Raw genomic sequence first — 25,310 nt, 5'->3', positions numbered from 1 at the left:
GCTGCTACCATCGCTACAACTGTAAGAGTTTTGGGTCCGCCCTGAAGCCCCCACGGGGGTTATGTCCGCCCTTGAGGCGTGTAGTTTGTCCCCCTAGGGGTCCCCCCTTGAGGCGTGTAGTATGTCCCCTTTGGTGGTTGGTGCTTTTTTGGTGCTCTTGTTCTAAGGGTTTTGTGGACGTGATCCACCTTGGGCTTGCCCCAACCCTTACCCTGGCTGACCCTGTCCATTGCATGTACGACAGTTTGGTCTTTTGCCGCTCCTTGGTTCGATTTGAACCTTGTGTATTCATGCAGGTGTGTTTGTATTTCTTTTAGTTCTCTAAATGAAGTGCAGTTTACCAAAAAACATGTATTTTAGTGCAATCTAATAGAGATATGTATCGCGTCGATTGTATTCAATATAAATACGTATCGACTAATATCATTCCGTATTATATTATACTTTAAACCTTGGTCTAGATGTTGGGGTTAGTTTCCCAAGGGGTACCTGATTTGTTATTGACCAGGTCCCTAGTTTGTCGACTTTCAATTAATACAAATTTTAGTGCGTGACAAAAAAAAAAAAAAAAGCTGATCATGACTGATAATAAAGGAAATCATTAGATATTATTCTATTTAATGATAAAGTTTAGAATAAAAAATTAATTTTCACTTCATTTACATAATTGATTTGATTTGGGTTTTTTTTCCTTTCCTTCTTGGGTGGGTGGTAATTATGCTTTTATTTTGTTTTGTTACACTTCTAAATTTGACACACAATACCTGCAACAATTCTTGGAGGTCATAAGATGATTTTGATAACTTTACAACAAAAGAGGTTGAAAAGGTTCGATATTAATGAAATATAAATGATGCAATATAGATTTATTTTTGGGTGGAAGCAATATAAGCTTCGTACATGGGATATTCCTATCATCAACCTTAGGTTTTATACAGGTTGACATTGTATTTAAAAATGTGTTATTTTACATAAATACAACTTAACAAAAACAAATTTTCTTTTTATTGGATTTGAAACTTTCATACCTTGATAATTTGAATTTTTTTATTCAATTTAAAACTTTCATAAGTAGACTCAACATGGAGAACCAATGAATTAACGAGTTTAGATCTACTAAACCTAGAGATAGAGAGATGACATAAGGCCCACCCTATGTATGGTGAGAATCTATCTCCTGCCTTCTCTTCTCGTGGGGTGGTGGATTGCTAAAGATCCACACTTAGAATGAATTTATAGATTTATGTTATTGAATGTATTATTTTGTTTTTGTTATCAAAACTCAAATCATACTTATGTTCTATTGGTGCCTCTTTAATTTTTTGGCCAAGAAGAAAGAGAAGGTTAATGAATTTTGATTATTTTTCATATTATCTTAAGATACGATTAACTAGTTTTAGAATTTTAGAGTGATGGCTCATAAAAAAATTTATTTCTCATTATTAAAATTAACAAAATTAGCACTCATGTAATGATAGACATGTGGCTTACTCCCCACCCCAAAAAAAAAAAAAAAATAAAAAATAATGATAAACTTGTTGGTTTAGTGCCTTAAAAAAAAAAAAAAAAAGCTCAACTCCTAAAATCAATTTATCTTTTAATAAAATGATCCATATACCTTGGAAGTGGGCAAGTTATGAACAAAACTATATAATGAAAAATTAAGTGGAAATAAATGTTTACAACCCTCTTGTAATCATCAAGAAAGTCAATGAATTAGGTAGCGTGCGGGTATTTTTTAAGCCAAATTTTCATGACCTAGGGGCACTGAAATAATACATTAATGGACTGTTTAATTTTTAAAATTTGATATATGTCAATGTTAAATTCATATATATTTTATACTATTAGACATGACTTTTAAATCGATGAATTATTATATTAATCATCTTCTAAATATACAGTACTAATCAAGAAATCAAGTATTCAAGCTTCAATCGCTCATAATAAATATCGTTAGTACAGATGACCTGGTAATGCCTTTGTCCAGATGAAATCCGGCAAGTCTTGATTAATAGCCAACCCTCAAATAAGAAAGATACTAATTATTTAATAGTTCAAATAATCAATAATTATGTAATGCATGTACTTTCTTTCTTTAATAGGTAGGAGAAAAAAACCAATAATTTTATAATCAACTAGCATGTATTAGTATAATATTAGGTTTTTTTTTCTTCTTCAAATCTTTATACCATCATATACACTCACATTTTGACAACATGTAATATTTTAATGTTGCATAGTTGCAGGCTTGCAGCCCTTATTTTTTTATAATTATATTTTAACTAATAAGTTGACTTAATTAATGGTCCAATGAAAGAAGTTTGATATTATTTGTCACAAAGAAAAAAACTGAAAAAATAAAAACAAAGTTGTTTCCAATTGCCTGCATCATTTGTTAATTTATTTTAATTTATTTTTGGGTAGAATATAACAAAATTTGAAGATTGATAGTTGCTTGCCTCAAATGGATCATTTATAATATTATATTTTTCTCAAATTTAAAGTATAATCTAAATAATTATATAAAGTTATACACTATATACTGATTATTATTATTTTTTGGTATAACTATATACTGATTATAACAGTAGAATAATTGCCTTCTTATACAGTCTATGGGTGAATCTTTTGCTGCAGTTCATGCTTTATACAGTATCTTTGCTGATCTAATAAGAAGGAATCGAAAATTCTTGTGTATGCTGACCAATTCCAAAAGATTAAAGCAAATATTCCCAAATAGTTAAAATAAATCAAGTTAATATTTATAAATAATTTAAATTAAGAATAAAAGGTGAGAATAATGAGGAGAGCACACCACTGGGAATAGGAAAGTTGTGAGACCATCTCATATAGAAAAGATGGAGAGATGGTGGTAAAAGTTCTTTTTGTACATTCTGCGGTGATGATGATGATAATGATGATGATGCCTGCAATTTCTAGCAAAAACAACAACGAATTCACTCCACTTGCAGTTCTTGCTCTTCTATTGACTGCTTTTGTTTCCTCCTTTGGTTCTCATACCATGGAGGCTCTCTAAGAGTTGTTACTCGTCTTGGCCTTGCTTTTATCTACATCTGAAGTAGTTCTACTAGCAGCCCATGAAGGTTGAACAAGGAGAGATGGCGAACAATTGTGGGTGTTGGACGGCACTCAAGCGAGGTATTAAGGGATCCTGCAAGTCCTCTGCTTCCATTGATTCTGTTAACACTCTCCCACGTACTAGCCTTGTTTATGACGCAGGTAGCTGTGCCTTCAATCCTCAATAATAGGTTCTTATTTGAAAATTGAGATTATGATATGGGCTTTTCATAAATTTGAGTTCCTGATGTTTCTATGTTTGATCCAACTCTTCAGCGAAACGCTGGGTTTCTTCTGAACATTATTCCCCTCCGTCTACTCTCTGTGGATTGCTTGAACATTTAGTATTTTGAGGAATTTCTATGGTGTCCTCTGTTCTCATGGGGAGCTGCAACTATCTGGGTTCTTATGTCCTACCTGGGTTTCCCAGCTATTCTGAATCGGATTATATCCAATTTTAGTTTTGAAATATTATAGTTGTCAATTCGGTTTTTGGGTTTTCCATATGTTTTCAAATTAGAATCAGAGCTGCTATTATTTTGCGGTTAAGACTTAAGACCTTCCCCTGTTTCCCTGGAAAGTAAAAAAGAGTTGGTGTATACCTCTTTCAAGATTAGAACCACTCTAAAAGGAAGTTCCCATTGTATATGAATTTTAGATGTAGTGCTTTGTAAAAGAGATCCAATACTGACCCCCCACAGATCTGCTGCAAATGCAGCCTCTAGAAATGGTCATTTAAGTTTATCAACTGGGAATACACCTTTTCCTTTAGTCTCTCCCGTTCACAAGACTCTGTGCTGGCTAAAAGATCATCCAGATTTCTTCTGTGAGACACTTAGATTACTTTTTCGTTTATTTCACTGTCTGCTTGAGCTAAATAACCTCCTAACTGAAGTGTTTATCCAAGGAAGTGATCCCCATATGTCGTTACTGATTAAATGACCCATAGATGGTAGCAGTTCTGAACCTTTTTGTGTTCACCTTTCTCTTTTCATGCTATCTAATACAACTGACAGTCAGATACTGTTATTGCAGCGACAGAAACTCGATATTTGAATGCCAGCAACCGGGAACTCTCCGCTACCAACGAGGCTCAACTCTCCTCTGAAAACCCTGCTCCACTGCCTTCAGAGGAGCAACCTAATCAGGAATTGCTTCAATTTAATTTTCAGGAGCTTAAATCTGCCACTGGGAATTTCAGACCGGACAGTATCCTTGGGGAAGGTGGGTTTGGGTTTGTTTTCAAAGGATGGATAGAGGAGAACGGAACAGCTCCTGCAAAACCAGGTTCAGGTGTCACTGTTGCAGTTAAAAGTCTGAAGCCAGATGCTCTCCAGGGCCACAGAGAATGGGTGGTTAGTATCTCATTTGTTCTGCATTTGGTAGATTGATATTAGAAAAAGACAGCTACTAGAAGCTGCATTTAAACATGATTATTTCTTCCTACCAATAAACATAAGAACATGATTATTTCCTAAATGCAGGCTGAGGTTGACTTCCTTGGACAGCTTCACCATCCTAATCTTGTAAAATTAATTGGTTACTGCATTGAAGATGATCAACGGTTGCTGGTCTATGAATTTATGGCCCGGGGAAGTCTTGAGAATCATCTTTTCAGAAGTGAGTGCAGACCTCTTTTCTCTTATTTTATTTTTCTAGGTGCTTTATCTGGATGTATTCAACCATCTAATATTGAAAATGGCCCCAAAATGATTTTCCTTGTTTTTTCGCTTTGATAACCACAAGGTCGTCTCAATTTGGAAATTTATTTGATTGTAAGCATATCCATTGTCATGGTTAATAAGATGTTCCTATGGATTTGATTTCATGTGGTCTAATTTCTCTACGCTGACTTCTTCCGCTGCCCCACTGCGTCCCTGTCTAACAACTATTGCTTTTCTATAAAATGTTGCCCACTTCATCTTTGGCTTGAGCTGTCTGATGCAAGTGGCATGGACTATTCTGGATGTGATCATGATTTAATATCTCTAAAAAAATGGTGTCAAGTGTTGGTTGAGTAACAATTCATTGCAGATCCCACATTGGTGAATGTTGCTTCTTGCATATGTTCTATCACCTTATCAATATCCTAAGATTACCAATACTTTTTAAGATTGGATAAACTCAAATGCATTGACATCACTTAGTTCTAAAGCATGTATTTGGAACCTATTGGTGTCTAAGAACATTTGTCATGGTAACTAACAAAAACTAAGCTATGGGGGTTCCCTAGAGTGTACCTAGAATCTGGAGTATATCATGGTAGATGGACTGAATTAAATGTGAGTGTTGAAAAGTAAGCAAAAATTTACCCTTGCAATACTGTTAAACTTCGCATGCTTGTTGAATTTTGGAGTTATTTGCACATTGCTATTTGTTGGCAATCTCAATCAAATATTCTCCGAGTCATTATTTCATTTGCCATGTTTGAGAATCTTTTGACATCATATGCATTATATTCATGCTGTTTGTTACATTCCATGAAGGGACACTGCCTCTTCCATGGGTCAGCAGGATTAAAATTGCCCTTGGTGCAGCTAAAGGATTGGCATTTCTCCATGGAGGTTCTGAACCAGTAATTTATAGAGATTTTAAGACATCTAACATATTGCTTGATGCGGTATGTGACCAAAACCATGCCAAATTTTATATTGAAGAGTTTTAAATTTATTTATTTATTATTAATTTTTTGGGGTGTCTCTATCTTATAATACAAAATTTTGTTTTAAAGGAATACAATGCAAAGCTTTCAGATTTTGGCTTGGCAAAAGCTGGTCCGCAGGGAGACAAGACACATGTATCTACTAGGGTTGTTGGGACGTATGGCTATGCTGCACCTGAATATGTTATGACAGGTGTGTAGTTATATTACAGTTTGAACTTTGAATACAACAAAACCTGTTCAATTTGACGTATTGACCTCAGAATGTAAAAAGTCAAAGCTTGTATTAAGCATTGGTTGATTGCTGAATATTTTCACAAATTTCAATATTTGACCTTTACACACATTTACTTATATCATGTTGGGAGAGATTGTTAGCTTAACTTCCGAACTAGATGTCACTAGGTGATGCCTTCTTTTGGTGTTTGGATGGGGCAGGGAAGAGGGCTAGGGGTAGGTTGGTGGCTGATTTTTATTATCTTTCTGTTATATGTAATTATATCACTTGTATCTTGAGATTTCTCACCATCTGCTGCACATATCCCATTATGCAAAATTTTGATACCAACATACTACACAACCTTAATGACTACTATTTACATTGTGAAGTTGATTGTTGACTAGTTGTAACATTAGTTTTATGATAGTTCTAAGAACCTAATTAATGGTACTTAGATGGTCAGTGATTGCTGACCTGTTACTTTGTACAAGGGTGCAGGCACTTATCAATCATGTGATCATGATAATCACATTTAATAGGATGTTCTTGATATTTTATTTGTCAATCTGCTTGTGATGTCATTAATAATTTACTTTGTACACCACCTGTTTACATCATAGAATATAACTCCCCCATGATTGATAAATTAGCATCTAGCATCTTTTGATTGGATGATTGGTTTTATATTCTGAGAAAAAGTAAAACGGCTAGCATCTGATTCCTAGTTTCAACAGCATTTTCTTTCTACCATGTTGTGGAAAGGATGAGGTGAGTACTGACTTGTCTCCATATGGTTTTCTTTTGTTTCAGGGCATTTGACATCAAGAAGTGATGTTTATAGCTTTGGAGTTGTGTTACTTGAAATTTTAACTGGTCGAAGGTCAATGGACAAAAGTCGACCCAGTGGAGAACAAAATCTTGTTGCATGGGCTCGACCATACCTTTCAGATAAAAGGAAACTTTACCAGTTAGTGGATCCTCGCTTGGAACTCAACTACTCTGTTAAAGGGGTGCAAAAGGTGGCTCAGTTAGCTTACTACTGCCTCAGCAGGGATCCTAAGTCTCGCCCTTCGATGGATGAAATCGTGAAGGGTCTTACCCCATTGCAAGATCTTAATGATTTTGCCACCCATTCATATCATGCTCGTTCATCTCAACAAGGATGGCGCAGGAAAAAATCAGATGGGACTCAACCACTCAATTACACCCAGTCCAAGAGTATTAAGGATCCCCCAATGAATACTGAGAAGCAGGATTGTAAATAGTATAGCTGGGTTTATTTTATACTTATCACTTATCAGGGTACTACTCAACTATGTGTTCCATCTGGTTGGCACACCCTGGTCTGAACCACAATTTCTGGGATGAGGCTTATCACTGAGGAAATAGGATGGTTGAGGGCATGTACCATGTTCAGATTTCTGTGTGGATCTGAGGGTGTGAGAGATCCAGAACAGCCAGGGTACTGAGTAGCCAAAGAGCTGGCACATTTTGAGGAAGGTGCTTCACATGCTCATATTTGCTGTCTCCTTGCTGCCGAATTGTAGTTCTAACCGTTGAATTGGGGCGTTTTTTGTATTCATGCCATTGTTGCGATTGGATATGTCATAAAAGAGTAGATAGATCCCAACATTTCCATGATTGCTAATTGCAATGCCTTGACTTTGATTTACTTGGAGTTTTGGAAATCAGATTTGGTTCATCTTGAATTTTTGATAAAAGTAATACTCATGGTTCTTAATTTTTGTTCTACTCAAAGATGATTGTGGACACTGGACACCCTTACCCAGTTAGTTTTTTTTAGCCTGCTCAGATTTGTGCAAAATCCGGAATACAGAATCCCTTAATCAAAGGAGTCAATCATCAAGACTTGAATGATAGTTATTTACATCAAGTTAGAAAAGATTAATGTTTCTACGAGTTATAAATATTTATAACTTGAATCACTTTGCACCTGAACGTTCACCAACTGGGCATCCATTCCAGGTACCTGTTATCGTTACTGCTAGTTAATTTTGTAGAAACTGATGCTCATCAGTGTACTCTAGTAGTGCAATAAAGGTGTAGCTTTGTATATATACATGCAAGGGGGAATACCATATTCACATTAGCAGATATTTGAGAACAATAGAGGTGCTTGTCACCCTATTATACGGATGATAGTATATATTCATGTTGCTATGGTAATCAACATACATCCACTACACAAATCAAGCTGAAAGAAGGAACTTTCCATTATACAACTGCAATCATTTGTTGAATTCGGAGTAATACCTGGATGATGTTATCACTCTCTAGTTTGTGTGAATTGGTTTGTTGATCCATGCTCCATTTGATTAACTCTCTTGAGATATTGAGCATCATTTCAATCATCTCTGAGCATGCTGATGCTGCTTTGCTTGCTACTTCCCAAGGCCTTGATCACGGAGACCGGACCTTTCTGAAGCCTCTGGCGAGCGGCAAACTCGTGAATTGTATCTTGAATCCCAGCTAAGGCCACCAAGAATTGAGCAGCATCCGTTTGGCTTAGCAGTTTAATCACAGCCATCTCTAGTGTCTTGAACCTGAAAGTGCAATCAGTTCTCATCATCTTAACCATGGACCTGCTACTGGGTCTACACGCAGTGTCAACTTGCAAGATTTCATGCATAAGGGTTGTGACTTGTGAGAACCATGAGATTGCTTTCCTCTTCAATCCCCATCAAAAGCTTTTATGATCAGCTTTATCAGAGAGACTCTAAATGCTCATCTGATGGGGTTGACCCTGATGAAAGAGAAATCTCACGTAGTTCTCTAGCTAATTAAGCAATGGGTTCCTTAGATTTCATGTCTAATTGAAACTTTGATCCTCAATTGGCTAGCAAGCAATTTACCTAAATCATTGTAATGTCAATCATTACCCCAATTTAAAAAAAAAAAAAACAGACAGCTACGATTTGAGATCTATGTTCAGTGGTGCCATTATGATCAAACATTAACAGAGAGGAAGGAAAGAGTGAGAAATGAGACCTCAGTTGCTGGGCCTTACTAATGACCCGGTCGATCTTCTTAAACTCAGACTGAACAGAGGCGAGGACTGAGCCTCTATTCGTGGCTGCTGAATCAAAGAAAGGAAGGCGAGAGCTGCAGTTGATCTGGATCTCGGCAATCTCCTCATCAAGCACAGCCTCTTCAATGCGGGTCTCATGAATGAGCTCCGAGAGTAGCCGCTCATTGTTTCTTGTGTCAGACAACCATGAAGTGGAGGATAAACGAGCGATGGTACCGAGAAGTTGGAGAATCAAGGACGGACGCCAGTCGCCAAGCCAAACCAGACAAGCCATCTCCATTGGAGGCATCCACGTGGGCATGAGGAGTTCGGCCACTTCTTCGAGCTTTGAAGGCGCCCTACCTCGGTTGGAGGGAGAAGCGAATCGCTTGAGCTGTTCTTCAATCAAATCCTCAAGTACCAATGTTGACTTCAACTGTTTCTCCATCTGTGCCGCTCTGATCCTCTGCTCCTGCCTCAAGTGCCCGTACTTCTCGATCAACATCTTTTTCTCCTCTGTTTTATGGAAATCAGATCATCAGCCCTTTGAATTGAGCAATTCGAGTATTCAATTCTCGGAGTTCTTCTGGAAAGAACCCCAAGAACTGACTCAATCTGAGATTCTTGAATTCTGGGCGTTAAAATGTAAAATCAGGCATGAGAGAAAATGGTTTTTGGTGTTTACCGCGTTTGGAGGAGTCTTGCTTGTGTAGACTGATGCACTTGAAACTCTCTGCTACATCATAGTTATCGTCTCCTTCTATTTCTTCCTCTTCTTCTTCCTTCGCTTCTGCATCAATTACTATTCTCTCTCCATGGGCTTTCCTGCAAAACCAACATAAACTATTACATCAATTCTTGATTCTTCATCAGTTGCGTCACAATTGCTTCCCGAGTATAATAAGTAGAAGAAGTTACGAGACAAGCCAGGGTCCTGCTTTCATCATGTTCTCTCTCTGTGTCTCTGAAACTGCAATGGTAGGAGGAATGGAGGGAGCGGGAAACTAATTGGTAATGGCATACATACGAAAAAGCTGGAACTTTCAACGGTTAAATGCCGTCATGACGCCGTGAATGGGGCAAACGGCTGAGAGATAGCGGTCGTCACCGTCCTTTTATCCAGTTCACGCTGGTTTACAAGCAAACATACCTATGGTCTAGGTTTAATCGGTTCAACCGGGAAAAATGTGTTAAACGGTCCAGTTTGATTTGGTAGGTTGGCCATAAAAGGTTTTTTTTTTTTTTGGGATCAACAGAGGAAATGTTTCATTGAAGTGATTCAAAGACATAAGAACTAAAGAAAAAATGAAATGAAAGAAGGTGGAACACCCCCAATGCCTAACAAGTTTGAGATCAAAGTGTATTTGGAGAATGAGAACTCCATGTTGAAGAGCTAGTTATAAGTCTTCTTTGATGGTTTCTAATTCCAAAATTGTTGCCAAAGTGCCTTCAATGCCTCTACATTGAGCAACCACAAAATTGCTTTGCAAATCCCACAAGATGCATTCTCTTCCACCAAAATGGGTTTCTTTCTCCCAAGAACCATCCACATAAAGTTGAAACGAATCTCCGATATTGTTCCTATAAGATGGTGAGCCAATGTACTCTCTACTCCTTTCAGTTCCCATCCACAATAGTATTGAATTTCTGCATACAAAACATTGAAAGAGCTAAAGACGTGTGTGATAGAAGGGTTTAGTCCCTTTAATAACATTCAGTTTCTAGTGTTCGTAATACATTACACAAAAATACTCCACAGTTGATCTAAATTATTCAAATTGCCATAATCTTTGAAAGTATAAGAAATGAAGTTAATCAAATCATGAAGAATATCCCTATAAAAATTAAAAACATCAATTCAAAGGAGAGGTAACCTCTAATGTTTCTTAACATGTGAACAATAAAATCAAATATACCCAACATTGTCAATGGGGGGTGGGGGGGGGAGTCCGGATCCTCATCCCGTCGGGGGAGCACAGACTGCTCCCCGACGCCTTCCCAACCACACAAACATGTGGGGTCCACAGGTAAAAATTTGAAGTTTTTTTTTTCAAAAAGTATTTTTCACTTGTAGGCCCCACGTATTTATGTGGCTGGGAAGGCTTCGGGGAGCAGTCTGTGGGTGAGGATCCGGACTGGGGGTGGGGTTTGGGAGCATTTCCTGCTAAATAATGATTTTTATGTTCTCCATGGATAATGTTAAATCTTTGACATAGTGGAAAATTTTCAAATTATTGCCAACAAGAAGAAAGTCATAAAAGGTTGGTGCGTCACCAAAAGGAGGATAAAGGCTAAGGCTAAGGCTAACCCAAGGCTAACCGTGGACGCTACCCTAGCCTTTGGCAGCCTTATGGGTTGGAGTTGGACTGTGATGGGCCGAGTTAATTGATGTCGGCAACTGTAAGGAATCAGTTGGGGGCCCATCCATCTAACTTTTGGATAAAGTTGCCTAGCTTTCACGACAACCACCAAACATGGCCCAGCCTTGAAAAAGTTGAAATATCAGATCATGTGGCTTGGCTTGTTGCTACACTAAAACCAGCTTTATCTAATTATCTGAACCAAAAAAAACCAAAAAAAAAAAAAAAAAACTTTGTCTGGATTTTTACTGTTGAAAGAGGATCATGATCAGTTGGGCCCACAAAGGAAAGTGATATTCACCACGCGGCGCAAGGTAGTATCGTTATAGTGATCCGTACCGTTATTTGTGATTCGGGAGTCAAAAGAGCTCATCTTCCTCTCGTGAGTCAAAAGAGTCAGTGCCTGTGTTTTCCTCCAATTCTTTTCTCGATCTTGAAGTCATTCTTCCTCTCACATTGGAAATCTCTTGGTTTGTTTGAAATTTCTGACATCAATCGAGTCATGGTTATCTGGGCGGGCTTTACATGAACTCTGGGGGTGCACGAATGCGCTCGAGGATCCAGCCATGGCGTTCTCGGTTGCTTTTCAGCCTCGTGTTCCTACAAACTACTTGTTTCGCCGCTCCACGGTACTGCTTCTCTTATCTTTCTCGTTTTTTTTCTGTAAATGCTGCCGCGGATGGTCTCTTACTCATTCGTCACCCTGCAAACCTTGGATTCTGTCTTGTCTTTAATTAATGTTTGCTTCTATGGAGATGAATGAAAGATTTGACCTTTTCTTGAGCGGGAAAAATATTTGCAGAAATCATTATGATAAACTTCCTTTATTTATGTATTATTATTATCATCTTTTACGACTGTGATGAAACAAGATTTTTGAAATTTATGCAATTTTCGGCTTGCGATTCGGGTGGGAGTGGGAGGATTGCTTCCGGTTTAGGTTGTAAGTTTATGGCTTGCTGAATCGAAGAACGATTAATCTCCTTTTGAGAGGGAAAGTACCTATGATTTCATATTATGGATACCCCTTTCAAGGGATAAAGCCTGTCCAGTTCATATCGATGAGATTCAGTTACAGTTACAGTGTGATTTCAGGCTTTAGGCCCAGTCAGGGGAACTTTGTCTGTTAAACTTTGCTAGAATGGATTTGGGGTTAGAAGCGTAGTTTGTAGAAGAAGAGATCATTCTTTATGTAATTTATGTTTGGAATTTTGATATTCAGTTGCAATGTTTTCAGGCTTTGGGCGGTCAGTCTGGGGAACTTAATCCATTAAACTCTGTTACTATAGGTTTGGGGTTAGAAGCTGAATGTGTGGAAGAGAAGACCATTCTTATGTAATTTATGTTTGGCATATACTTGAGATTCAATTCAGTTGCACTGTGTCTTTTCAGGATTTGGGCAGTCGATCAGGGTAACTTCATCTATTAAACTCCAGTACAACAGATTTGGGTTAGAAGCCTAATGTGTAAAAGAGTAGATCATTCTTGTGTAATTATGTTTGAGATAGAGGGTTTCTAGTTGGCATTATTGTCAAGTTTATTGCTTCCTGTATGCTCTGGGAATGTGATAGTCATCACGTCTTAGGTTCCATATGTGCTGTTTTCCCCCCTACAAATATCTATCTGTGAACCGTGTGTTTGGTGTATAATTTTGGAATTTTCCCGTGTCTTGAATGGGACATTTCTTTAAATGCAGTGAATGAAGTTAGTCTTAGAGCTGGTTCCAGAAATTTGATCTTTGACTGCAATATTTTTCTCTTCATGCCATCATGAACCTGCTATGTTAGTTGCTTATTCATATTTCATGATGAAGTTGATTTGACCATATTTAGTGCCCTTTTTTTCTTTTTTCTTTTTGTTTGTTTTCACAATCATCTGATAATCTTTACTATTTCTATCTTCTTACACATTTTTAATGAATTTCTAATCAACAAATATATGCTTTCTGCAGGTATGTTCTCTTAGGCTCACCAGAAAGGGGCACTCATTGCAGATGATTAGATCACTTCTAGATAAAAGGAAGTCAAACATTATTAATAACAATGGTGCAACAATGAACATTGGTGGTGCTGACATTGTTGCAACAACAAACAATGGTAGTGCTGACATTGGAGCAACAGAACCTGCAAGGGTCCTGTTGGAGAGACTGTTTGCACAGACACAGAAGCTGGAAGAACAAATGATTAGTAATTCGAATCTTCCTAATGACTTCCTTTTGGGATTTAGCCTTGAAACCCTGGAATCTGACCTTCAAGCTGCCTTGGAAGCTTGGAGAAAGAAAGAAGAAGACCTTCAAGATGCAGAAAAGACAGTGATGATGGAGTATGACAAATTAAACCAGGCAAAGCAGGAGTTGGAACAACGTGAGGTAGAAATTGCCATTACACATTCTAATCAGGAAAAGTTGAAGAAAGAGCTGGAGCAAGCTGATCAGGAAGTGATTGCTCAAGCAAGACAGATTGAAGATCTTAAACTTTTGCTGAAGGAAAAGGACCAGGAGATTGTTACTGCAAAATCTGCGCTGATTCTGAAAGAAGAAGAGATTGATAAAATACAAAATGAATTGGTCGGGAAAAGTGAAGAGGCTGCAAGGATCGATTCTTACCTTGAATCCAGAGATCAGCTACTAAATGAAGCCAATAGAATCATTCAGAAACAACAGGATGAGGTCAACCATCTCCAGGAGACTGTCAAAGAGAAGGAGAAAGAGTTAGAAGTGTCAATGATGGTGAGTAAAGCTGAGGAAGAGAAACTACAGCTAGCAGAAGCCAACTTAAAGAAGCAGACAATGGAGTGGTTATCAGCAAAGGAAGAACTGAAGAAACTGGCTGAGGAAGCATCCATAGACGCGGGAGAAACAAATGATACTTTAGATGATTTCAAACGAGTAAAGAAGACTCTGGCTGATGTGAGGTCTGAATTAGTTTCTTCTCAGAGGTCTTTGGCTTATTCTAGAAAGAAAATGGAAGATCAAGAAGAAGAAGTTAAGAAGCAACTAGCTGAAATTGAAGAACAAAAGCTTATCATAGACTCTTACATGAGGAATTTACAGCAGGCCCAAATGGAAGTAGAGAATGAAAAGGTAAAGCTTAGAATTGCAGAGGCAAGAAACAAGGAACTTGAACGGGACTTATCTATTGAGGAGGAGTTAGTTGAGCAGCTACAGCAGAAGTTGAATAAAGAGAGATCTTTTGTTGAACAGGCAATGCAAGAGGTGTCCTTGCTTAAGGATAAGCTAGATAAAAAAAATTCTGAATTTGAATCAGCACAGAATCTTCTTCAGAGTAAAGAATCTTCATTGGTTGAGGCCAAACTCGAAATCCAGCATCTGAAATCTGAGCAGGCTTCCCTTCGTCTTATCTTGGAAGAGAAAGATTTAGATTTCTTGAATGCACACAAGAAGTTGCAGGAAGCAACCCAAGAAGTTGCTGATCTCAAGATGCTCATAAGCAACAGAGATCAGCAGCTTATCCAAGCAACTAACATGTTACAAGAGAAAGAAGAGCATGCCCAGACAATGCAACATGAGCTGGATGATACAATAGAAAAGTTTTCAGAAGCTGCTGCTGTGGTGGAACGGATTGCAGAACTCACGAACAAGCTAGTTATTTCTGTGAAGGATGAAGAAGATTCTAGTTCAGGGTTGTTAAATGAGGAGGATCTATCATATGAGATGAACTCCATCCTCTCACCCATACATCAATTTCCAGATACTGCCATTCTTGATTCGAGGAAGCAAATAAAAGAGCTGGAACTTGAGCTTGATCTGGCCAGGGAAGATTTGAGAATGAAGGAGAAGGAACTTTTAGCTGCAGAGAGTTCTCTGGCCGTGAAAGATGAGGAGCTGAGAGTTACTGTTGACAGGCTTTATCAAAGAGAGAAGGAACTGAAAAGGATGCAGGAGGAGATTGAAGATGCTGATGGTCTAAGGGAACTATATGCTCTTGCACAGGAGAGAATTGGAGATCAGACTGTAGGGGACTTGGCAATTGAGAAGCTCCAACTTGAGGCTGCACAACTTGAAGTTGAAGCTGCGACTGGTGCACTCCAAAAACTTGCTGAAATGAGCATGGAGTTCTTGAAGACGACTAGCATGAGCTCTAGTATTGACAGTAATACTGTTATATTGCCAGAAGCAGGTTCTGACCGCAGTTCTAATAGAGAGCTTTTGAATGGAGATTGCTTGGGGAAGGTTTTTAGAGAAGTTGCTCAACTGTCAGCTTTATCAGAGCAACTTGTAAAGGAGGCTGGTATTGATGGTGTTCAAGGGTAGCTAGCTTGGTAATGGAGACGGCAAGCACTACTGTTCGTTAGTGTAAATAGATGACACTTATACAAGGCTTACTGTAGTGGTATTGTAGAAGGGATTGTTTTGTTTTCTACCAAATCAACAAAATGTCTGCATATAATATTCAGATGTAACCCAGATCACCATTGTTGTTACACCAGTGAAATCTTGAGCTATGTATTTTCTTCAACATGCGCCTTTGGAAGGTCTTTGCACCAGTATATTTGCATAACATCCATTTTTCAAGGATCTGTCATCCATTGCGGTTATTAATACGAATCTGTTGAGAACAAAGCCCTGAAGGCTGAGCATGGCATTTCCATTGTTGTGAGTGAAGTAGGACGATGGTTAAGATCTCACCACACTCGTAGTCATGAATCTTTCAACAGGGGATATAACACTGTTACAGGAGAAATTGGCTACACTAAGGGCCTGTGCAATGTTTGCTGGGGTGTGGGGATGCTTAAAGATACCTGATCAGATGTTAGTAGTTTTCCAATGTTCAGCTTTTCCTTTACCTGATCATATTGGCATTGCATTTCTCTTTCTTCACTAATTGTTTCCAATGAAAAGAATGCTCCTTAATCTTGTGATCTGCGGGGGAGGCAAGGCATGCGTTGATGTCCCAATTAGCTAGTGTGCTTAGCAACCTCTTTCATTTATTCAACAGAACTGTGCACACTGTCAATGTACCATACCTCCTTCGCCGCCCTCCCCTTTTAAATGACCCTAGGCCTTCCCTTAATTTTGATTCTTATGTTGCATCTGTTAACTGTGCTTTAGACACCCGACCCAACCACAACTGGCATTTTCAAACAGCACCCTGTTTACGCTTAGCAGGTTCCATAAGCCTCCGAATGTCTTTACATAGCTTCCATAAATATAAGTGAAAGAACACGTTACAACATAGAGAAAGGCCAAAGAAAAATATTTACAGCCTATATTCATATCCTAGATGTATGCATCGTTCTGGTATTTCTGAGTTTACCACATTTACAAATGTGTCAAGCAAATTTGTCCATCATATTTACAGAGAAAATAAGTAAATATATGCTGCACCAATTCTAAGGTAGTCTTGGAGAAATTGGACACGCCTGCATAGGGAAGCTTGAGTAACTATCTGACAGTAGTTGTTGGAGGCCCTTCCCTGAAAAGCATGTTTGCCACAGGAGGAGGAAGCCATGCTGGGTTGCCACTGCTCTGGCCTTCCTGATGTTGACCTTCTCCTTGAATCGAACCATCAGATCCTCTCTTACCCCTTGATTTTCTCACATTTTTTCCAAAATGGATGCCTAGTTTCATGGCAGTAAACAGACCTAATGCAATAACAATTGGCCGAACAGCCCAATGAAAATCTTCAAGATGTTCACACTTTTTTGCTACCCCAGGACATGTAGTGAAAGACACCACTTCAACTTCAGCAGGGTCTGCCAAGAAACTGTTGCATGCATCTCCAAGCACAAATCTTCCAGGGAACCCAACTACAAGGCAACCATTTGGCAGGACCTGTGAGATCCTTCCTGTAGCCCAGGCACCTCCCCTTTTACGGGGCCATTCAAAACGAGGGCTAAATACATTTGCTTTCAACCTCACAAATTGGCCTGCACAGTAGGGTTCTGCCATCTGGAGGTCTGAAGCATTTCCTCTCCATAAAGTCTCGAGTCCTATAAAACCAACAGTGACAGTGCCATCACGCTGGATTGAATGAAGAATACCCACGGCAGAGTGTTTCTTGTCATCTTCCTTGACCTTAACCCAGTCCCCGGCTGCAAAGCCAGATGTAACCCGCTTCAGGGTTGACGTATGAACTCTTAAAGGGTTGTGAATACCATGCACCCTAACCAGAACAAACTCATTTTTGTCATTATCCTCCAAACCAACTACCATTCCCTCTGGGATAAACACATTCTCAGGCTTTCTGGAACGCACTGTATCACCCACTTGGAGATGATCCTTCAAGAGGAACCACTCAGTGTAATCACTGATACTCGATTTCTCCTGCAGTGTCCAGTTATCCAGGCCTGTCCAGCCTTCATCACCATGGACTGCATTCTGAGAGCTGCAAGTTCAAATGCAAATCATCAGATAACCAATATACATATAAGGGCATAAATAATGGACCAAAAGGAAAAATATCATTGAAACATAATACTTTCTTTTCCTGCTTTTTTTTAGCCATTGAGCAAGCTTCTTGGATTGAAAAAGTTAATGTAAGGGGATTGGAGATAAGGTAAAATGAACCCCACAACAGTAGAAACTCAACGAATCATATTACTCCATCCTAAATGCACTTCATGCTATCACAATGAAAACCTGTGCATAATTCATGACATATAATCCAAAGAGAACTTTCCCAAAAGAGGTAAAATGAACCTCCCAACAAGAATCTCAATGAACTCACATATTACTCCATCCTAAATGCACTTCATGATATCACAACAAAATCATGTGTGCATAATTCATGCAATATAATCCAAAGAGAACTTTCCTAAATGTTGCTCAAGCCCACACTGCACACATCTGGATGCAACTCTATGCATATTCAACCCTGTCGGGACCACTTAGTTTACTACTGAAAATTTAAAAATCTTGATACTAGAAAACAAACAGCTAATCTGGAATGTGAATTAGATATCGGCACACAAAATGCACAAAAGATGCAAAGAGAGCTGTGAACTTTGAAAGACATTCAAAAGAAAATCAATGACTAAATATTATGGAGCATGAAGAAACAAGCAAGTTCATAGATCAAGTTAATGGAAAGCACTGTAGATCTAAAAACCAACCTGGAACTTTATCCCCACTTCACTGGTAATAAACAGACCAGAATATAAGAGAGCATCAAGAAATAATTAGTACCTATTTTCTCCTTTATTTTTGTATGGTACCTTTCATAAAACAATGGACATCGTACCATATATAAAGTCAAGGCAGTGTGCTTGTACAGAATTTCAATGGAGAGTTCTCATACCTTTTGATTTTTCTACCAAATATTTATCTGCCATAAATAAAATCATACACTCCAAAAGTAAAGCTGCAACAGTAACTAAATGCTGATACAAATGGTGGCTCTAAATTCGGACATCATAAGAAACCCCCAAAGGAAAAGATCTACACATCATGTATTAAAACAGGGTACCCATTGGATGAAGTCATGCATATCCTTAAGTAGGGCTGCAACTGGGACGGGCTGGGCCAGGTCTTTCAAAACCCAATCTCCCTAAATGCTCTTAGCCAAGCCCATTCTCACCTTGACCTTGAATCAAAGCCTAAATTTCTTGTCCCTGACCCTGAACCCTAACGGCCCAAGCCTAGTGCCACCAGATTGTCCTTGATTGGCTGAGACAGAACGGGTTGGCCCTCACCTGTCCCCATCCCTGTCCCTAACGAATTTGATATGGAAGTACCTCAGCTAAATTAAAAATAAGATACACAATTGGACAATGAAACTTCCAAAACCCATACTAATGTTAAGTTTGATCTAAAATCCAAGCAATATTAATGTTCATGTGTTAAATCTGATATAATAGTATCTCAACTAGATGCACAACAGAGAAATAAACTTTCATAATTAACTTGTTGTTACATATAGATTATTCGATATAAATAAATAAAGAAACAATAAAACTTCCAAAGATACAATTGGCATCTGTACTTGAAAAATCTGATATCAATATACTCATCTAGATGCACCCAAAAAAAAAATCCATTTTCTAACCTATTGTCAAATTTAAACCATCTAATATAAAAGGAAATTAAAGAAGCAATTAAACTTCCAAGATGCTATTAAATATGATATCAAATATCAAAAAAATAAAAAATAAAAAGAGGTGGAGTCCCAAGGTTGAAATGACTCAGGGTCAAATCAGGGCATGGATCAAGGTTAATATAAGGATCGATATTAGGGTTAAATCCAAGGTTAAAATCAAGGTCGGGATTAGGGCCACGATCGGGGATAAATTAAAAGCCAAAATTAGGGGAAGCACATCAGAGACGAGACATGACAAACATTAATCCCAGGCCCGCCCTTGGCCCAAACCTGCCCTCAAGGCCAAAACCTTGAGCCCAGACCCTTTTCAAGCTCAAAGTGGATCAAGGCGGTAAGGGCCACTTTGGACCAAACTTGCACCCCTACCCTTAAGTGAATGATCACTAGATATCATCATCAGCAAGCTTTCCCACCCAAGGAAGGGAAACAGGTATAAAGTGCAACTCGGATGTTACACAAAGGGGTAGCATACCAAAAGGTGGATTATATTTAAGATGTACAAAACAGTTTTTCTCAACTGATTGGACCCACTTCTGGATGTGTGTCAGTGTGCCAACCCCTAGATCAACTAGACCAAAAATATTAAGTGGTTGATAACTCCAATGTTACGTTTTTTTATTAAAATCTATATTAAGTTTCAAAATTAGTTTTTGCATTTCTTTTATTTAATTATTTTATTAGTGTGTGGGACCCATGAGTTAAGGGTGGTAATGAGGCACCATGAGTAAAGGAGGCCCTTCATGGCCTTGGTTATGAAGCTCTTCATGACATTGGTCATGGGTCTTAAAGGTCTTGATCATGGTGGTGTGGTGGGCTTACTTGAAGGGTGGAATTTACTTAAATTCTAACTCTTGACCATCAATTCTCATTTCAACTTCATGACCTTTACCATGAGTGGGGTTGAGGTTATTGAATGGATTAAATCCAATTCATTGCCTTAAGAATCCTAAGGGGTGTAAGGTGAGGTTTGGGCCTATATAAACCCAACCCTTCCTTGCATGTGGTGTGTAATTGAGACACTCCTCACACTCACATTATTTGTGTTACAAAGTTAATTTCTTTCTTTGAGTTGTTTAAGTGTTGTGCTCTAGCTTTTGGCTCCTTGAAGGGACTAGAAGAACTACCTCATCTTCTAGTTGGAGGTTGCTTTATCTTGGAGGTGGTGGTGTGAAGAACCCTTGGTAGTAGGGTGCATCAATTACCTTAAAAACAGCACTCAAGGTGTGACTCAACCTCATTGATCGGTGGTTCATTTGGTTGCAACATCAAGCTCTTCGGATTGGCTAAGGATCTTCATCTTTCAATTGTGTTGCAATTTCATTCTTTGTATTTTGTAGAATTTGTAATACAATTACCCCAACATCCAATCATTCCAAAAGTCTAAAAAGGAAAGTTACATTAGAATTTTATAACCTGCTAAAAGTATCAAGTAAATCATTGTGTTGAAAAGATCAAGCTAACTCTTGGTGGGCAATGGACAAAGAAAGGCTAGGATTTGTAAAGAGTCTACATCCAATGGTGAACTTTCAAACTGGAAGATATTTTCTAAAGTCCCTAGATAGTTCTAATTAAGACTATGAATCTATGATTTTGGATTTTTTTACAAGGATTTAGATGGTGCTACATGATGGTGTGCAATATCGGTCAGCCACAGGCCTCCTGCTACTGGATCTAATCCTCCATGAGAAGTAAGAAATTTTTGCATATCTTGACCAATTTAAGCAAATGAACTCCAACATAGATCCCTTATGGGAAGAGGGGAGAAAATAGTTCACACACACACCCCTTCCCCCCCCCCCCCAAAAAAAAAAAAATTTTTTTTTTTACAGGTTTGAACACCTAAAGGTCCAGAGAGTAGTAGGGATGGGGTTAAAGCAATAATTTGTTACAAAACAATGTAGTCAACGCAAGGCTTTGGTACATTGGAACCAAGCAAAGTCAGCCCAACGGCAGAATAAGATAAAAGTACAATAGGAAGTCAGTTCCATGACACAAATCACTTCAGTAGTAACTAATAGGTGTCCAAATGTAACATATTACTTGTGGAAGTCATCGCCATACATAATAAGCAAGAAGATGTAGCCAATTATCCTTTGTTTAAAGCAACAATTTGACACCATAATCCTAATCAGCAATCAATAGTTGTCTAAATGTAACTTTTTAAAAGCAAGAAAATGATGTTAACAGTTATAATTTTGTCTCAATAAGGTGTTACATAGAAAGTATGCACTACCATGGGAGCTAGGGTATATGCAACTTGAATTAAAGTATCCTAAGGCAGACAAAATCAATTGAAAAATCATACTTTTTTTTTTGGGGTCAAAATTGAAAAATCTTACTTAGGCCAAAATCATTTTCAACTCAGACAAGATACCACAGTTAATATAATAAGTCTCCCAAACCAAGATCAAAATAAACTCTCTCAAATATGATAATTTCCTTCATGCAGCAACACAGACACCCTGCCACCCTCCCCCGATCCCCCAAAAGAAAAACACAGAGGAAATAAGTTCCTTCTTCTTCATGAGGAATGACATTGCATACCTTTTAAATGCATACAAGATATCCATCATTGAAGGACGATTTCGGAGGTCATACTCAAAACAACCATTGATCACATTCACAACTGCAGGAGGCAAGCCACTTGGAATCTGTGGCTTCTCTTTGTTGGTCACAACTAAGTTGTAAATTTCCTCAACTGATCTCCCATACCAGGGTTGAGCTCCAGTCAACATCTCCACGATACTGCACCCAAATCCCCATGAATCAGTCTCAACTGATAGTGGACCTCGTATTTCTGGTTGCCATTGTTCTGGAGCCATGTAGTTGGGGGTTCCAAGTCTCAGAGCCATATCTGAACTGGGCAATGGAATCCCAAGCAGTAGATATGGAATCCCAAAATCACCGAGGATTGCTCGGTCATTCTCGTTAAGAAGGAAGTTAAAAGGTTTAAGATTTAGAATCAGTATCCCTTCCGAATGCAGTTCTACAATTCCCTGAGCCAAGTCAATCCCGTACCTGTAGGCATTAGCATAAACAAACAACTGCTTGAGAAGCTGCAATTCTTTACTATGGTCAAGGATACGTAAGTAACATATGTTTTATTTGCAAATAGCCCCAAGTCCCAGACCCACATCACCTCAGAACATCAGGCAATGACAGCTTGCTTCCTTTAAGCTGAGCCATTTTGTCCCCCACTGTGCCCTCATAGAACTTCATAGCAATGCATATCTGCCAAGACAAATTTTAGGGGAAAAAAGAGAGACCTGATGTGAAATAAAGCTTTATCCACAAGATCAAGGATGACAAAAATTCTATTAGCTAGCTACAAAAGCTGCCAAAAATAACAGTGATGCAAAAAATTTACTTTTCCACTCATCACTGAGATACCATACAGCCAACACACACCCTCTAATCCTTGGCACCTGGAGAACAAGTGTTTGAACTTATCAAAGAAGGTCTGCATGTGATCCTCATCAATCGGATGTAACATTTTGACAGCCACTTCATGAAATCTTTCATAACCATTATTTGACTGATGGTGAGTTGCCACCCAAACATCACCAAATGTTCCCCGCCCAATCCTGTGTTTAAGTTTTAACGCAGTGGGATCAATCCATGGGCAAATTTGATTTGGTGCTGCTACAACAGTTCGCAGGTGATCTGGATCACCTTCAAAAAGCTCAAACTCAAAAGAATCTGCAGATGGAGTGGGACCAAGTTCTCCAGCCATTTTAGGAACTGAAATACTATCAAGAAAAAGTTATTAAAAAGATTTAACCAAATACTCAATCAGAAATCTAACAGAGGAAAGTAAATGAAATCAATCCTTTCTCCCTCCTATACTAGGGATAAGACCTAATACAATAAATTCAAAAGAAAATTTTACACCAAAAAAGAAAGTTAAATCCTATTTGGAATTCTAGGTATCAGTACTTAGGCATTTAAGAACTATTGGTCTTCTATGGCAATATAAAGCTGAAGTCTTTACTCTTTACTGCGATTACTGCAGCAATAAACTTAACGCCTAATTAAATTTACCCAGCAATTCTACACTAACTAAATTCCAACACCTAGTGCAAGATAGTAAGAAAAGAAGTCCTTTTACTGAAGGTGGTGTGAGATGCATTTGGGACAAACAAAAAATAGGTCAACATAATGAAGTAGCTTCAACTAAGTTTTTCTCTATTCTTTCACTGTAGTTACTACAATTGAGTCTAGTAACACGTTGTGAACACATCTGAACTTCAAATATTTTGGCATTCTGAAGTCTTTCCTCCTTTGTCATCAGGAGCATTTTAAAATCCTAATATTACCAAAGGAAACAAAAATTTAGTAATACTGTAAACATAGCTGGACTAGAACATACCATAAACCACAAATAAACTGAGAAGGTATTATTTACAGAGAGAAGTGTAACACACTCACCAATATGGTAGCAGAGAAAAGCAGTAACCAGCTTTCAACGATAATCTAGAGATGTCGACAAATCGGATATATTTAGTTTCAATTCAGAAACTACTAAGTAGGTACTTTGGATTCATAGCTCATACATAACTGCAACAAGTAAAAAGATCAGTTAAAATCCTGTAAACGAAACCCTAAATTCTTTGAAGATTGGAACTTGGAAGGTGTTGAATAAGGAAGCAGGCCGAAGTAAATAGGGAAGAATAAAGAATCTGTCGAAGAATCCTTACTTCCTTTTTCAGAATCTAAAATAATAATTTAAAAAAAAAAAAAAAAAAAACTGAATCTTCAGTATCTTAGAGCCAACTGAAACTTCACTAGGTGGGGAATATTTTATATATAGTGGTTGCATACCAGAAAAGAGAAAAACTATAAAAGCTATATTTATAATTTATTTACCGTTTCATACAATTATTGATATTATATGATTAAATAGAAAACGATTTTTCACTCTATGGCTGTTGGGATCGGAATTCCAACGGACAGCTCACTCTTATTTTTCGGTTACAAGTCTTGACCGTCCAAAATGTATCACTTGGTTCCAGAGACACGTGTCTGTTTAATCAGCGTTGACGAATATAGCAAAATCGAAGGGAAGAACCGTGAAGAAATGAGATATTGCTACTGTGCAATCAATACATGAAAGCAATCGTGTCCACTACCGGACAACGCCACAGCACACGGCCGTCGCCGTCGGTTTTTCTTTGTTGGAAAACAAAGACGGCGAAGATCAAAGAAAGGAGTGGAAGTTTAAGAGGAGCATTCGTACACGGCATTAATGTTCGGCGATGTTGAAAAACTGAGTGTTCATCCGTAATAATCAACGTCCCTTAATGAAGATGTTTTTTTTTTTTTTTTTTGGTATGCCTTAATGAAGATGTCAAGAATGATAAATGTGATAGTCTCATCTCTGCCAAGCTACCAATTGAAAAAACAAAAACAAAAAATGCAAAATTTTTTTTATGGCGATGACATATCTTTCTCTTTCTGTATGCAAATGTTTTTCTCAAGAGTCAACATAGAGCTGTTTTAGTGGTTGAAACCAACACCTCTAAGTGAAGAGGTAATGGATTCTACTTTGACTTAGGCATATTAACATCTCCTTGGTTTAATAAAGCCCCTTTGTACTTCTTTTTTTTCGAGACTAATTTTGTTTGTTCCACGTAGAAGGTCAGAGTTCGAATCTTCTCGGAGCCAAGGGCGAAGCCTCGCATATATTAATTATATAAAAAGCACCTTGAGGATGTAATCTGGTGCGCGCAAGCTAGCCGGAATGAACCTCATTCCAAAAAAAAAAAAACTAATTTTTGTTAATTTTAAATTTTAAATTACCATTTTGCTAATGAGTTAAAGGAAAGTATTTTATAAGACTTTATTTAAACTCCCTATTCACTAAATTTCAAAATAGATTTAGGATTTTTCGAGAGAATAACCT

The 25,310-nt window shown here is 38.1% G+C and overlaps 4 protein-coding genes across 6 annotated transcripts; 2 read left to right on the top strand and 2 right to left on the bottom strand.

The window, feature by feature from the left end:
- The first annotated feature begins 2,834 nt into the window (after nt 1–2,834).
- On the top strand, nt 2,835–7,757 carry LOC149025218 (serine/threonine-protein kinase PBL34-like). Of its 2 annotated transcripts, none has more exons than XM_089145442.1 (6): nt 2,835–3,162; nt 4,117–4,436; nt 4,566–4,701; nt 5,568–5,701; nt 5,813–5,936; nt 6,774–7,757. In XM_089145442.1, the coding sequence occupies exons 1-6, from the start codon at nt 3,102–3,104 to the stop codon at nt 7,226–7,228; spliced, it is 1,230 nt and encodes a 409-aa protein (XP_089001568.1). In that variant the 5' UTR covers nt 2,835–3,101; the 3' UTR covers nt 7,229–7,757. The 2 variants fall into 2 exon arrangements, with proteins under 2 accessions (XP_089001568.1, XP_089001567.1); XM_089145441.1 differs by having other exon boundaries at nt 2,835–3,243; nt 6,774–7,756.
- A 348-nt stretch (nt 7,758–8,105) lies between these two features.
- LOC149025217 (seed dormancy control protein) lies at nt 8,106–9,938 on the bottom strand. The gene is made up of 4 exons (XM_089143558.1): nt 9,910–9,938; nt 9,677–9,816; nt 8,973–9,507; nt 8,106–8,527 (listed from the first exon to the last, which is right to left on the bottom strand). The coding sequence occupies exons 1-4, from the start codon at nt 9,936–9,938 to the stop codon at nt 8,329–8,331; spliced, it is 903 nt and encodes a 300-aa protein (XP_088999684.1). The 3' UTR covers nt 8,106–8,328.
- A 1,781-nt stretch (nt 9,939–11,719) lies between these two features.
- Nucleotides 11,720–16,096, top strand: LOC149025216 (Myosin heavy chain-related protein). The gene is made up of 2 exons (XM_089145438.1): nt 11,720–11,980; nt 13,303–16,096. Exons 1-2 carry the CDS (start codon nt 11,918–11,920, stop codon nt 15,622–15,624), a joined length of 2,385 nt encoding a protein of 794 aa, XP_089001564.1. The 5' UTR covers nt 11,720–11,917; the 3' UTR covers nt 15,625–16,096.
- A 361-nt stretch (nt 16,097–16,457) lies between these two features.
- LOC149025215 (protein KINASE OF THE OUTER CHLOROPLAST MEMBRANE 1-like) lies at nt 16,458–24,203 on the bottom strand. 2 transcript variants are annotated; one of them, XM_089145440.1, is made up of 6 exons: nt 24,106–24,203; nt 23,837–23,965; nt 22,776–23,157; nt 22,548–22,639; nt 21,953–22,426; nt 16,458–17,698 (listed from the first exon to the last, which is right to left on the bottom strand). In XM_089145440.1, exons 3-6 carry the CDS (start codon nt 23,139–23,141, stop codon nt 16,756–16,758), a joined length of 1,875 nt encoding a protein of 624 aa, XP_089001566.1. In that variant the 5' UTR covers nt 23,142–23,157; nt 23,837–23,965; nt 24,106–24,203; the 3' UTR covers nt 16,458–16,755. The 2 variants fall into 2 exon arrangements, with proteins under 2 accessions (XP_089001566.1, XP_089001565.1); XM_089145439.1 differs by having other exon boundaries at nt 22,776–23,149.
- Between the last annotated feature and the right edge of the window lie 1,107 nt (nt 24,204–25,310).

Source organism: Hakea prostrata, chromosome 2 (assembly GCF_041222555.1).
Source record: "Hakea prostrata isolate BN-2017 chromosome 2, UWA_Hpros_2, whole genome shotgun sequence".
In the NCBI taxonomy this organism is placed as follows: domain Eukaryota; kingdom Viridiplantae; phylum Streptophyta; class Magnoliopsida; order Proteales; family Proteaceae; genus Hakea; species Hakea prostrata.
This window is presented reverse-complemented; position numbering and strand designations above follow the sequence as displayed.

Coding starts and splice junctions, on each gene's coding strand:
- LOC149025217 (XM_089143558.1), bottom strand. CDS start 9,938: ATGATGAAAGCAGGACCCTGGCTTGTCTC. Junction 9,817..9,909: donor GCAGGACCCTGGCTTGTCTC/GTAACTTCTTCT, acceptor TTGGTTTTGCAG/GAAAGCCCATGGAGAGAGAA. Junction 8,528..8,972: donor AGTAAGGCCCAGCAACTGAG/GTCTCATTTCTC, acceptor TTGCACTTTCAG/GTTCAAGACACTAGAGATGG.
- LOC149025216 (XM_089145438.1), top strand. CDS start 11,918: ATGGCGTTCTCGGTTGCTTTTCAGCCTCGTGTTCCTACAAACTACTTG. Junction 11,981..13,302: donor ACTTGTTTCGCCGCTCCACG/GTACTGCTTCTC, acceptor TGCTTTCTGCAG/GTATGTTCTCTTAGGCTCAC.
- LOC149025218 (XM_089145441.1), top strand. CDS start 3,102: ATGAAGGTTGAACAAGGAGAGATGGCGAACAATTGTGGGTGTTGGACG. Junction 5,702..5,812: donor CTAACATATTGCTTGATGCG/GTATGTGACCAA, acceptor TTTGTTTTAAAG/GAATACAATGCAAAGCTTTC. Junction 5,937..6,773: donor ACCTGAATATGTTATGACAG/GTGTGTAGTTAT, acceptor CTTTTGTTTCAG/GGCATTTGACATCAAGAAGT.
- LOC149025215 (XM_089145440.1), bottom strand. CDS start 23,141: ATGGCTGGAGAACTTGGTCCCACTCCATCTGCAGATTCTTTTGAGTTT. Junction 22,640..22,775: donor TCTCAGTGATGAGTGGAAAA/GTAAATTTTTTG, acceptor TTGTCTTGGCAG/ATATGCATTGCTATGAAGTT. Junction 22,427..22,547: donor TCATTGCCTGATGTTCTGAG/GTGATGTGGGTC, acceptor TAATGCCTACAG/GTACGGGATTGACTTGGCTC.